General features: G+C 42.9%; 1 protein-coding gene across 8 annotated transcripts in view; it reads left to right on the forward strand.

Moving 5' to 3' along the window:
- Nucleotides 1-12758, forward strand: part of Dclk1 (doublecortin like kinase 1) — a 296817-nt gene that overhangs the window by 235403 nt on the left and 48656 nt on the right. For 4 of the 8 annotated variants that reach the window (XM_029475006.1, XM_021157493.2, XM_029475008.1 and 1 more), the window contains 4 exons: nt 1215-1347; nt 3739-3847; nt 10639-10696; nt 11116-11235. In XM_029475006.1, the coding sequence (XP_029330866.1) occupies nt 1215-1347; nt 3739-3847; nt 10639-10696; nt 11116-11235 (420 nt within the window). The remainder of the gene's footprint in view (nt 1-1214; nt 1348-3738; nt 3848-10638; nt 10697-11115; nt 11236-12758) is intronic. The other 4 variants (XM_029475007.1, XM_021157495.2, XM_021157501.1 and 1 more) reach the window with 1 other exon arrangement.

Below are 12758 nucleotides of genomic sequence, written 5' to 3' on the forward strand. Positions count from 1 at the left end.
TCACTCAGGAAATGTTCTGTGGTGTTTGCCTCAGGTGGCCTTGGAGTGGTTACACGGTATATCTTCAACCACCACATAGATCTGTCTTAGGAAGACAAAGGTATTTGGGTTTTCTGTGCAGGAGGCTGTTGGGTATGAGCCACGTACAACTTCTCTGCCCTTTTTGTGCTCAGTTATAGCTGGATGGAGCGGGGTGGAGGTTGAATGGGAGACGGGTAAGCAGAGGAAATGTAGGTCAAGTTTGCTTCTCGTCACCACTTCGTGATAAATGCAACTACAGCCGCTCTCCCTTCTCTCTGCTCCACAGACAGCCAGCATCATGAGCCAATGCCGCCCCCTCACCGCCTCCTGCTCCCATCAGGCCAACCAAGTGGATAAACCCAGGGAACAGAAGGAAGAACTTTTAGGATGAGCTGTGTTCACTATTTAGAAATAGCATAACTGTGTGCAAAACTGTTTTCTCAAGAAGTAGGGGTGGAGACGGAAGCATTCCATTGTTAAATATTGTTCCCAGTCAGTTCTAATATTAAATATTTTCCCTCCCACTGTAATCAAAGCCCTGTTTGCTTACATGGGTCTTCAGTCAAAGCTGCCTGAATTGCAGGAGACTCTTCTCACCTAGGCTTTAATTTTGCCTTTCTCTCAGATGTATTAAGGAACATGTCAAGTTGGCCTCAGGTTTACTGTGTATCTTTATCTCAAAGCAGAGAGTGGCAAACCCACTCTTCTACTTTTCTCTTAAAGTTTTGCTAAAGCTGAGTTGTTTGCTGGGTTTTTGTTTTGTAGAATATTTATAACTAACTTAAGAGACATTTTTGATCTTGTAAAAATAATAATAATAAAAAAAAAGAGTAGATAAAGCCAGAATGGTACCACATTTGACTCTTAGGATAGACTAGAAGACAGAGTGAGACATCTAAAATCTGGCAAACGGGAGCTCAAGGGTGCTGATTTTGAGAAAAGCAGTCACGGGTGTCCAGTGTTCAAACGATTAGCCTCGCCTAGTTGCTCATCTTATTGGCTACTCGTGAGGGTGGGAATTGTGGCACTCATTAGATATTCTGAAGACCTCCTTTTCCAAGTTTAAAGACCAATTTCTCCCTGGGATGGGGCAACACTAGCTCCTGAGATTCCGGGCTGGGTATGGTGTGTCGAGGCTCCCTCATTCTGACCCAGGTTTTTTTTTTTCTTCTTCTGCTTCTGTTCCTTTCCAGATCTCTCAGCATGGCGGCTCCTCTACTTCACTTTCATCCACAAAAGTCTGCAGCTCAATGGATGAGAATGATGGCCCTGGGGAAGGTGATGAGCTTGGGAGAAGGCACAGCTTGCAGAGGGGATGGAGGAGGGGTTAGCTGAATTTACTTTGCAAACTATAATATCTGAAATACAAAGAGCAGTCAAGCCTCAGCAGCTCCCGTGGGACTGACTCTCACTGGGGACAGGAGTGGGTGATTCCTACAGGTGCTAGCACCCACTGTCTGGGAGTGGGAAGGAAGAGTTGGCCCAACTGAATCCTTTCACATCCTCTGTGGGTGTGTGATGCTTAAGAACACCAGCAATTGTCTGCCTTTGTGCTCCCCTGCTCTACTCACCTTCCATAAATGAAAAGACAACTGTGTCTTGGATGTGAGCACGCATAGGTGGGCTCCAACCTAAGGGAGTTTAATCCATCAAACTACATATACTTCTTTTCATTGCTGGTAACACCAAAGAAATACTATTTGGCCCTCCAACTAATTAGCATTAGAATTTCTCCATGACAGAAGAAAAGGACCTGGATTGCTGAGTTGACTTTTTGCTAACTTGCTGTGTGGTTTGGGATAAGCCTCTAGTTTTCCAGAGCGTAACTCCTTTTTAATAGAAATGCGGAATATTAATGTCATTATTCCCACCCCTGGGGATGGAAGCCCGTGCAAATCAATTAATGGGAGCCATTTGCAAAAGTAAAAGTGTGTGAGGGTTAACCACTGTTAAGAATAAGCCCCTCTTGCTTCGATAGGTATGACTTGATACTTTCCCAAAGATACATCCTGTGAGGGCTGCTCTTCCATTAAGCAAGACATGGGACTCATGTGTGACTTGTTTGCATGTGTCCAAGTTTATAGTTCAGCCATCTAGAAGCCTTTTTCACTCTAGTGTGCCACACTTACCCAGTGAATTGTGACAGTCCTGGACTAAACCTGAGTCCAAAGGGACCAGCTCCTTTATCAATAGTTAGTAGAAAAACCCCAGATGCTGTGCCTTGGATGGGTGTCTTGGTGAATGTCTCCACTGGAGGAGAAGACAGATGACCTCTCTCTATTCCCCATCTATAAGATCACAAATACCTGAAGAGCCACAGACAACTACTTTATTACACGTGAACAGAGTCTAAGACCCTGTTATCTGAGAGACGGTTTGCAAATTCAGATAAGCCAAAACCATGTCCTCACCTCCTCATAGAGAAGGTGAAAATCCCTAGGTCGAGTCTTTCAAACACAGGCAAAATCATGACTCTTTCCTGGATGGGCTAAGGGAGGGGCTTTGACAACATCCCTCACTTTATTCCAGGAAATGCCAAGGTAGCTTCCCGTGACCCAGGAGGGAAATGCCGTCCACAGTGTGGAGGCTGTGACGATGCATTGTGAACATAGTAGAGATAGTCACCCTGCATTTTCCCTACACTTTCTAGCAAAGCCACCCAGGCATGCAGTCTGAGCACTGTGAAGCAGCCCAAGAAACTGCAGATGAATTTCCATTCACTCCTTCCTAGTACCACATGTGAAATAGGAACCACAAAACTTACCAGAGCCACAACCCCCAAAACACCCAATTTTATTTTGAGGGGAAAAACTCAGTTTATGAGGACGTGCTATGAGAAGCACGCAGTTAGGAATCTTGCTAGGATCCTATCCCATTTTGCACACAGGTTGCCTGGGGGAGAGCTGGGATTTATAACTTTAAAGCTCACACATTTTACAGCCCAGCTTTAAAGGGCGTTTTATATCCTTGACATGGTAAAGGTGATGCATCATATTTATGTGACCCAAGCATGGCTTATTTAATTTTATAGCCTTGGATATTTAAGGTATTATTAGCCATTTGTAAAATATTCCAGAGTACATTTTCAGAGGTATAACATGTTATGTTATTATAAAAACTGTTCTGCCCACAGACATAATAGATATCAGGGTTTAAACTCGACATCTGTCATGCAGGTTGCTTGGTGAGAACATTTGTCTAAAATCTGCTCGCTGATACGAGGGAGCGGAGCAGCGGCACTTAGTGCAGAAAGAATTCTGCAGAGATTTCCATTTTAGGTTAGACTAAAACTCGGTGTCTAAACAACAGGACTTGTCCACACTTTTCTAATCTACAACTGCCCAGAATCTCTCCAGAACTGCCTTTTCCTCTGCTCCATACACAAAAAAGTCATTTCTCTGAACACAATGGTTATTCAGTGGGGGCTATTGATCAAATTATCATGAAGTTCAAATGCAGGATTTCCTCCTGAGTCCCTCTGAAGCAAAAACATACGTGGCAGTGATATGGGTCCAGGTGGACACAACAGGTTTTCTTTTAATTTATCGTTTGCCTTGGTAAAAACCATTGAGTCCGTCTGAGCCTGCCAGGGAGGGGGGCTGCCTGCCATACTTCTGAATCAGTTCTAATCTGCGAGAAGATGGTTAGAAATGTATCTTAAACACAACATCTGTGGCCCCTTCTCCATCAATAAAGACACACTCATGATTCTTTCAGAAGAGTCTGAGGAAGGCTTCCAGATTCCTGCCACAATAACAGAGAGATACAAAGTCGGGAGAACAATAGGAGACGGAAATTTTGCTGTTGTCAAGGAATGTATAGAGAGGTAAGTGGGGGCTTGTCCTCGTGGTAAGTTAAAGAAACATTTGTCTTTCATGCTTTCAGACAGAAACACATATGGCTTAACTTAATGTCTCAACCCCAGAGACAAAAGAGTAAAAAGTAATAAGAAAAAGCCACCTAAGGATAGACTTTAAAAATGGGATGATGTCTAAAAGACTTCATGTAAAGACTTTGATTTTTAGTTAGTGTATTTAGAAAAGCTTTCCAGTTCTGTCAGGATAAGGTTTTATATTATTTCCTGGAGAAGTCATTTTGAAGACCTCCTCATGCACATCTCTTTAGGAATGTTCATTTATAGGATCTGATCTCTAATATGTACCGTCATAAAACGTAGAGCACAATAACCTTGAGAGGTTTTAAAATGCATGTGTGCTGAGTCTACAGAACTGGTATTTGATCTGTGAAAATGTCTTCACGTGGATAAACTACAGACCCCGTGGGTTTAGCGTCAAGGTCATTTCAAGCTGTCCTCAGACTTGGTATCCTCCTCCTTCTCTCTGCCTTCTGAGTGTTAGGAATACAGACCTGCTCCATACCCCGTTTATCCACAAGTTCTTGATAACTGCTCAAGGATGGTAGCTGGTGGCTACCAAGAAGAAAAGTGACCACAAATACCATGCCAGCCCAAATGGAAGTGACCTCAAACCTCAGCTCAGTGTCAGACTCTGAGTTCTTTTCTGGGCAGTTGCTTATATTCAGAACTGGACAGCTGGCATCTTCTCATACCTGTGCTGGAGGCCTTTAGCTCTTTTGAGGGGATCCCTCTGGTTCTCTAAAGGCTGGACTGAATGAAGCATCTAGGTTTTACTGCTCCCAGTGGGTGGACCTTCCTCGAGTTTTTGCTGCCCGTATCTGTCCTATCTCATACCACTACCTGGAGAGGGCACCCCAGGTCAGGAGACAGATGAGGACACTGTGGCACAGAAGAGTCAGGCTTTGGTCTTCTCAAGAAGAATAGATCTGAGCCACTGAGAACTGGAAGCCTGCCTAGGGTGGCATGCATCACCAGGATTCTTAGTTGAACCAACATCCACTAAGTGCTCCCTGTACCCCAGCTCAGCTCATTCCATAGAGCAAAGCCTCCACTAAGTGTCCCTCATACAGCAGCTCTCAGATTTCACTCCTGTCATTATTCCAGCTGGGCTAGGATGCTCACAGCAGCATAGCAACCTACTGTTGCTATGTTACTCTGCATGAGGTAGGTAGAGTCATGAGTAATGGTGGCCTGAAAATCTCCCCTCCTCCCCCTTAGTCTGCAGCCCCTGTCCATGGAATATCACCTTCAATTGCCTGACTGCCAGACACAGAGAACATTCCATTATCATCTTGGGCTTCACCCTTCCTGAAGCAGGACTAACCAATGTTTACTGAACATCTATCTATTCATGGTCCTTAAATTATAGTATCCCACTGAATTACATTGATCCAATTGGGTCAATAATGCTACTCCCATTTTATAAAAATAGACTGAAGAAATTAAATATTGAAGTTCCCTCGTCTACTAAACATTTGGATCAGAGCTTTGCTTCCCAAAACACATCTAAGTCTGTCTACCCCTCTGCTTCTAATAAAGGATTCCCCACAAGATTCTAATAAGGAACTTACCTCTCCCAAAGTCACTATTTCACTGTAAAATAAAGCAGAAATTAAATCAGGAAAGGCATTCCTAAGGTGAAAGGCATATAATATAATATATATTACATATATATCCTACATGTATATAGGATACATAATATTTGTATGTATTGAATTACTTCCACATGTACATATCTACATATATATGCAGTTACACACACACATACATGCACACTCGCACGCATGCACACACACACACACACACACACACACACATACACACATCTTTCTACTAAGCAGAATGTCTCTTTTTTGGCAGACAGGCATGGCCTTTCTTTGTGAGCTTCCTAATTGTTTGCTATACTCATCATCTGTAGTCTGACCTAGTGATTAGCATTGTCATTAATATTTAATCTCAATCAGGGGCTTCTACCCCACTATTGATTATTCTGTTCCCAGATAAAAGACACAGGACCTTTACATTTATAAGAAGCCCCAATCAGCACTAGAGCTGGGCAGATATCTACCCTCTATGCAAATTAGAATTTACTTTCCCATCAGCAACCCCAAGTTATAAAGTTGTAACTTTTCATGTTTCATCTAGGTAGCTCTTAACTCCAATTGGCTAGCTCTCATGGCTATGGTTTTTTAAGATTCACCTACTCTGTGTCAGCTTCCTCCTCTCTCCACCATTTTGCTCCCTCCTTGTGATTCTCCCTCCGCCCAAGCCCAGGAACCCCACCACCCCACCTATGTCTCCTCTGCCCAACTATTAGTTGTTAGCATCTTTATTTAACCAAAAGTTTTAAATTAAGGAGCAAGGTCACATTGTACAGTGTGGATTCCCCGGGATCAACCAGGCTCCGAGGGCCAGTAGTTAACATTACAATACACTACATAGCAAAAGACCAAACCTCAACGGATCAGTTACTGTTTGCTCTAGCTGGTCCTGGACCAGGATGGTATTTCAGTCCTAGGATCCTAGCCTTCTCATGCCGGACAGTTCCTACTTCTCCATTCAGAATTCTCTTTTTCTTCTCTTCTCTTCTCTTCTCTTCTCTTCTCTTCTCTTCTCTTCTCTTCTCTTCTCTTCTCTTTTCCTTTCTATTCTTTTCTTTCTTTTGTTCCCTCCCTCCCTCCCTCCCTCCCTCCCTCCCTTCTTCCTTCCTTCCTTCCTTCCTTCCTTCCTTCCTTCCTTCCTTCCTTCCTTCCTTTCTTCCCTTCCTTTCTTTTTTCTCTCTTCTTTTCCTTCTCACTTGGCTTGTGTTCATTCTGCATGAGTTCACATCTTGGGCTCCCTGCGTGAAACTTCAGAGTCTAAATGCCAGATTGCTCTGAAAGTGTCAGCATCCAGCTCCCGCTGAGCAAGGACATATGGCTGCTGCCCTCTCTCCCCATAGATATTGGGAAACATTCTCTTAATATTTTACAGAGATCCAAGAAAATAAACGCAAGCTAAGGATGGCATGGATGGCACATGCTGCTTGTGGGTACAGTCTGCTTTGTTTTGGGAGATGAATGTGTATCAACAAGGGTAAAGATGTTCCTCTTCTATAATAATACACCACCACAGGCCAGTTTTCCACAGTGGGCACAGTCATTGATTGACATGGATCTTTTCTGAGTGCCTTCTAACATAGTCTTTGCTAGCATACCACTGTTTGAGCAATTGAAATTTTTTTAAATATTGTTATAAATTCTTTGATATTTCCACACATTGTTTTTGGTTATATTTCTTCTCTCCTGTGTCCTGCCAGATCCCTCTGACATCTAATGTGGTGTTCTCAATTTGTTTTTAAGTCCATTGAGTCCCATTAATGCCGTGTATTAACTCTTAGGTATGTGGCTATTCCCTGGACTGTGTTAGAGTTACCAGGAGCCACGCCCTTAAAGAAAACTCACTCTCCTTTTCTCAGAAGCTATCATTTACCAAAGCTCCTCAGCCAGGAGAGGAACATCCTGCACTTACCCCTTCTTTATGCTGGGATCTTGTCTGGCTTGAACTTGTGCAGATCTTGTGAGCACTTTCTCGGTTACTGTAAACTCATACTTCCTTCTGATCATTCACTGCCTCTGGCTCTTCCGGTCTTCCTAACGCCTCTTCCACAGTGATCCCTGGCCCTTGGGAGGAGAGAGTGATGTGTGATATCTCATTTAGGGCTGAGCATCTGATGTCACTCTGGACACCTTGACCAATGGTGGATCTCAGTATCAGTCACCTACAACAGTAAATATCTTCTCAGATCTTCAAATGTGCACTAATCTATAAGTATGATGAAAACCATTAGAAGTCAAGTTAATACTATTTAATACTCATTAACAGAATAATAGTGGCAGGTTCTCCCCTAGCTACTCTCTAGTCACATATTCTTGACCCTGAGAGCTGTCAGGAATAGGCTCCCATCTTGTGGAGTGGCTTTAATTACAATCAGAAAACTTGTACTTGGGCTTCAACCTGAGGGTGTATTTAATGGGAAGGTGCCCTTACCAATTTATTTGCCCTAGATGAGGACAAAGACAGAATTCGCTGGTACTGATGCTCTTGCTAGGGCCTAGAGAGTTCCATGAAAGGTCAAGAATGTAATGCCAGGAATAGACAAACAAATGGCCTGTGTTGTTACCAGCAAGCCAGACATCCATTGTTTTCCCAAATTTATATGCCTTAAATCAAGTTGGTTATTTTGGGTAAAGTATTCCTTGGCATTGCTATCATTATGTATTTAGTACTAATACATGCTTTGGGGTTCAGTTTTAAATACCAGCTACTCCTAGAAACACACACTGGAAGTAATTAATGGTTATTATTAAGTAACTACAGTTCTGCTTCTAAAAATCAAGAAAAATTGTTGAGATATTAAACTTAGTGGTCCTCTGTGTGTTTCTGATAGAAGATATGAGTAGATTTGGAAGAATATTTGACTGTGTTATAAAATGTTCTAGCTAGAGAGGTGACATACTTCTTAATAAACCCTGAGGCCACCCAACCCCCACTTACCTCAGTGGTAGACTTGGGACAGAATAGAAGATCCTGGCTTCCTGGGAGACAACCCTGTCTGCAGCTCAAGGATGTCTTCCTGCCTGTAGAGATAAATTCCACCTTCTCAGATTGCATACCAGCCATGGGTCTAGAAGACTTTAGCATTGCTCTTTTGAGAGCATCCTACAGCCAAGGAACCTACTTCTCACCAATATGGCAGTCTTTCCATTGTTTTATGGAAAGTGAGGTGGGGTGGGTACTCAGCCTTGGTGTTGGAGCCTTGCATAGCTCCATCCTTGCTACCTAACCCTAAACAAGATTGCTGTAAGTATGGAATCCATAGGTCCAAGACTAAATCTTGAAAGAAAGGAGATTTGCTCAGAGATTCGGGTCAGAGACATGTTTTATCTAAAGCTTTTAGTTTTCCTCTTGATGATCTATCTTCAAACTTACCAAGTCTTCAGCAGTTTCTCGAGGAGTCCTTTGAAAGGGTCTTGTGATCCTCCTCAACCAAAGCTCCTAAGGAATGGTCTATGTAGGTGGGAGAAGCACTTTATCACTCATGTTTGGGGCTGCCTCTTCACTGTCTAATGCCAAGTAGCCTGCCTTACACCTTTCCAAGATATGTCCTCTCTGTCTCAACCATGCATCGTTGCTGATGGTCTGGGGTTTCTCTGGGGACACAGAGCATCCAAATCCTACATTTCCCGGAGATGTGATTTGCTCCTCCCCCATCCTGGCATACTGTAAGAGTCAGTAATGCAGTGCAAGAAAGAAGGGAACCTTTAGACTTCTGCATCCATGTTCTCACAGAGTGAAGGCAGTGTGGATTCCCCTGAGCACCCACATTTCAACAGGACAAGCACCTTGAAACAAAGAGGCTTACCTCACCCCATCCAAAGATCAAAGTTCTAGTAAAGACAGGAGCTTCAGAGGCCTTACCTTCTTTTGGTTTCACTCCCCAGACTTAACCATACAATGTAAGGTTTATTGAGTGTTTCCAGTGCTGGGGCCTGCAAGTAACAGAAGCAGTTTTTGAAATAATATGTTACTAATTTCTAAAATGCCCATGAAAGAGTTTTTTTTTAATACTTGGTCTCTTAATTTGTCTATTAAAAAAATCATCTTTTTGCTCTTTGACTTTAAAATTCCCTTTTTTAAATGTGTCCTTCATCCGACTCATTCCAACCACAACCATTTGGATCCAGATAGGTGACTTTATCTGTAAGTAAAAGGCTAGGCCCTATTAGTACCAGAAAGGAAAGCTTGTATCTTCAGAAGTCATGGTTTAGTGCAATCTCCTATGTGCTGTGTCGTCTGACAATAGCCATGCCCTTAGTTTTAGTGCTAGAATTTCATCTTAGATAAACTGGTCCATATTAGCACATGTTACAGGGTGACAGCTCTCCCACACCCATCAGGGCAGAAGATACCATTTGGCTGGGCTGTATGGGAAGCTCAGGCTCCGAGAAACAAGATATGATCCTTGCCATGTGGCTATGGGAAAGTGAGTTGACATTAAGCAGCCCTTCCATTTTCCCCTGAGTGACAGCCACAAAGTGACTTCCAGGAAGCTCCAGAAACAGTTTCATCCTTCTCTGTCCTCTGTGAGCCTCCTCACTCTTGGGTTCTTCAGCAATTCACTCTCAGGCTCTGACACTGAACGGGCATCTACAACTTCCCAGGAGTCTTCAGGGTGACCGTAAGAGCTGTTCAGACTACTGTCGTAGCCTCCCTAGTGGAGAGAGAACCCCAGGGAAAACCGAGGTGCTGGACACAACAGATCACACTTATATTCCCAACACTTGGGTAGTGGATGCAGGAGGATTACCAGTTTGAGACCTGCCTGGGCTATGTAGGGAGATCCTGTGTGTGGCGGAGGTGAGGGGAATAAGTAAATAAGTGGCAAGGAGGATGAAAGCAGGCATGTGATGTGAATCCAGCACAGCAGCTTAGCACGGCTTAAGGAGCCACAATGGTTGTGTTTTCTGTATAATATGGCTGCATAACTCTAGGTCGGTCTGTGCTAACACATCCTTTGCCCTTAGATGGGGTAAGCCCATAACCATCCATGTATGTCTGTACAGAAAGAAAGGAGCCCTTTCAAAAATAGAAACACTGAAACCTACAAGCAAGAAAATAACTCCCAGTCAAAGAAATTAATTGATTCAAAATTGGTTTTGTTTTTGTTTTTTAAAAAAAGCAAAACTTCTTTTTTGCAGGTCGACTGCTCGGGAATATGCCCTGAAAATCATCAAGAAAAGCAAATGCCGAGGCAAAGTGCGTACCAAGTTTACTCTTGTGATGCTTGCGTCCCAAGGGTAGATAAACAGAAACCGGTTTCTTAACACAGTGCAGCTCAAGAGGCACATTTTGATAGAACAAAATGTAACAAGTTTAGAAGAATATATAATTTTATAGCTATTCCTGGATTCAATGTAATGGGGATGATTTGATTCCCTCCCCCTTATCTTTGCTTGCTTTATTGTCTTCTCTTATTTTTGTTATCTGAGATTCATTCTGTCATTTTCCTAGGAAATTTTAGTTATCATAGCGGATCTGGAGTTAAATATCTTAGGGTTTTCAGAATACTGTCACATTTCACCAAAATATAGCTCCCTGTCTTCAGGTTGTTGCCCTCTCTTGAGTTAGTCCCTCGGAAACTTGTTGTCTACCGAAATGATCTCTCCCCTGAACAGGAGCACATGATCCAGAACGAGGTCTCCATCCTAAGGAGGGTGAAGCATCCCAACATTGTCCTCCTGATTGAAGAGATGGATGTGCCGACTGAACTGTATCTTGTAATGGAATTAGTGAAGGTGTGGAGTTCATTTTTCTTTTCTTTTTTTTTTTCCCAAAGAAAAACTACTGTTGTCATATTTGAGGCTAGGGATGACTGAACAAGTCAATGAATGTTGTTGTGGTCAAAACTGTTAAACTATCATTCTATCAAAGAGAAGTCCTTTAATTTGTTCCAATTTTTATATACACATTTTATTATAAAAATCACTATTTTAATCCCTTGGTAAATTATGTTGTCTCTAGCTCACAGAATAGAATTTCACCATGGCATTGCTCTTTAAACCAACAGCTTCAGTGCCTTCCTGTTGCCCTGCTGTGCGCTATTAAAAATATGATTAATCCCCGTATTTTCATTGGACAATTCCCCATAGGCTGATTTTTGTGGGGAAGGTGTGAATAAGTTAAATTTAGGAATGGGAAACAGGCATTTGGTGACGGATCTCAGTCTGATTGTCAACTGTATGCTGATCAGATGACTACACAAAGTCGTCATCTCACTGAGTAGCCTCCGAGAATTCTCTATGTATAACTAAAATGTCTCAACTACGGGAGAGAGTGAGTGTCATGTCTGAGCCAGAAAGAACTGACCTGAGGCCTGAGCCCACAGGACCAGGACACCACCCAGGTCTTGTCTTGCTGTATAACTAAGGGGGGGGGGGTCCAGGAGACCACAGATAATATTCCACCTCCTCCTGTGACTCAGAAACAAACTTCATACCTGGTGTGACACCCTGGTCTTTGAGAAAAACAGGAAAGAGAGGAGAAAACATTTTGTTTAAGTTTGTTTGTGGAGGAACCATTGCTTATCCGATAGTGAGAGAAGTTTTCAGGGAGGAAATTGCACAGGGGAACAGAGACCCAGCACGATTTGGGAAACCAGAAACCTGACAGCCTACAGGACTATGTTTTGAAAGGGGAAATTAAGTTGGTCACTATATAGTGACATAGGAATGCATTTGGGCTCTGGGCTCAACTGTCGCTTGGTCAGTATTCAAGAAAGATGCTTTTAGTAAAGCACACCCAAGCTCTGCAAGGACTTCAAATGCAAACGTAGAAGTTGAGCCCCAAATCACTGTTTGATCAAGTAGTAATAAGTTATAAAGAAACCAGGGAAACAGAAGATCAGAGGAGTAATAGACTCAGAAGACTGTCTTTGGCATTCTCTGCCATCATCCCCTTCCTCTCTCCCTGTCTCTCTTGTCTTTAGAATGAGTTGTGGGTCCCGTTTTTCCATTTCTTACAGAGAAATACATTATTGAAAAAGAAAGCTGAACACCCACTTCAAGGTAGCTAAATGTAGCAAATCAAAGAGAGAGAGAGAGAGAGAGAGAGAGAGAGAGTGTTCCACACATGTCTTACTAATTTCACAGGCACGAGAACATTCTGTTAAAGATGGGAACGCAGCGTTACCTGAGGGGGTTTTAGGACTATGAATTTGCATCTCAGCTAGCAGTTGGTGTGTGGCAGGTAGCACATGTCACCCGTATCCCCCACAGGAGGCTTCTCAGCTGGGGCACTGATCCACCTCCTCTTCCCTGAA

This window comes from Mus caroli, chromosome 3, assembly GCF_900094665.2.
Source record: "Mus caroli chromosome 3, CAROLI_EIJ_v1.1, whole genome shotgun sequence".
Taxonomy (NCBI): Eukaryota; Metazoa; Chordata; class Mammalia; order Rodentia; family Muridae; genus Mus; species Mus caroli.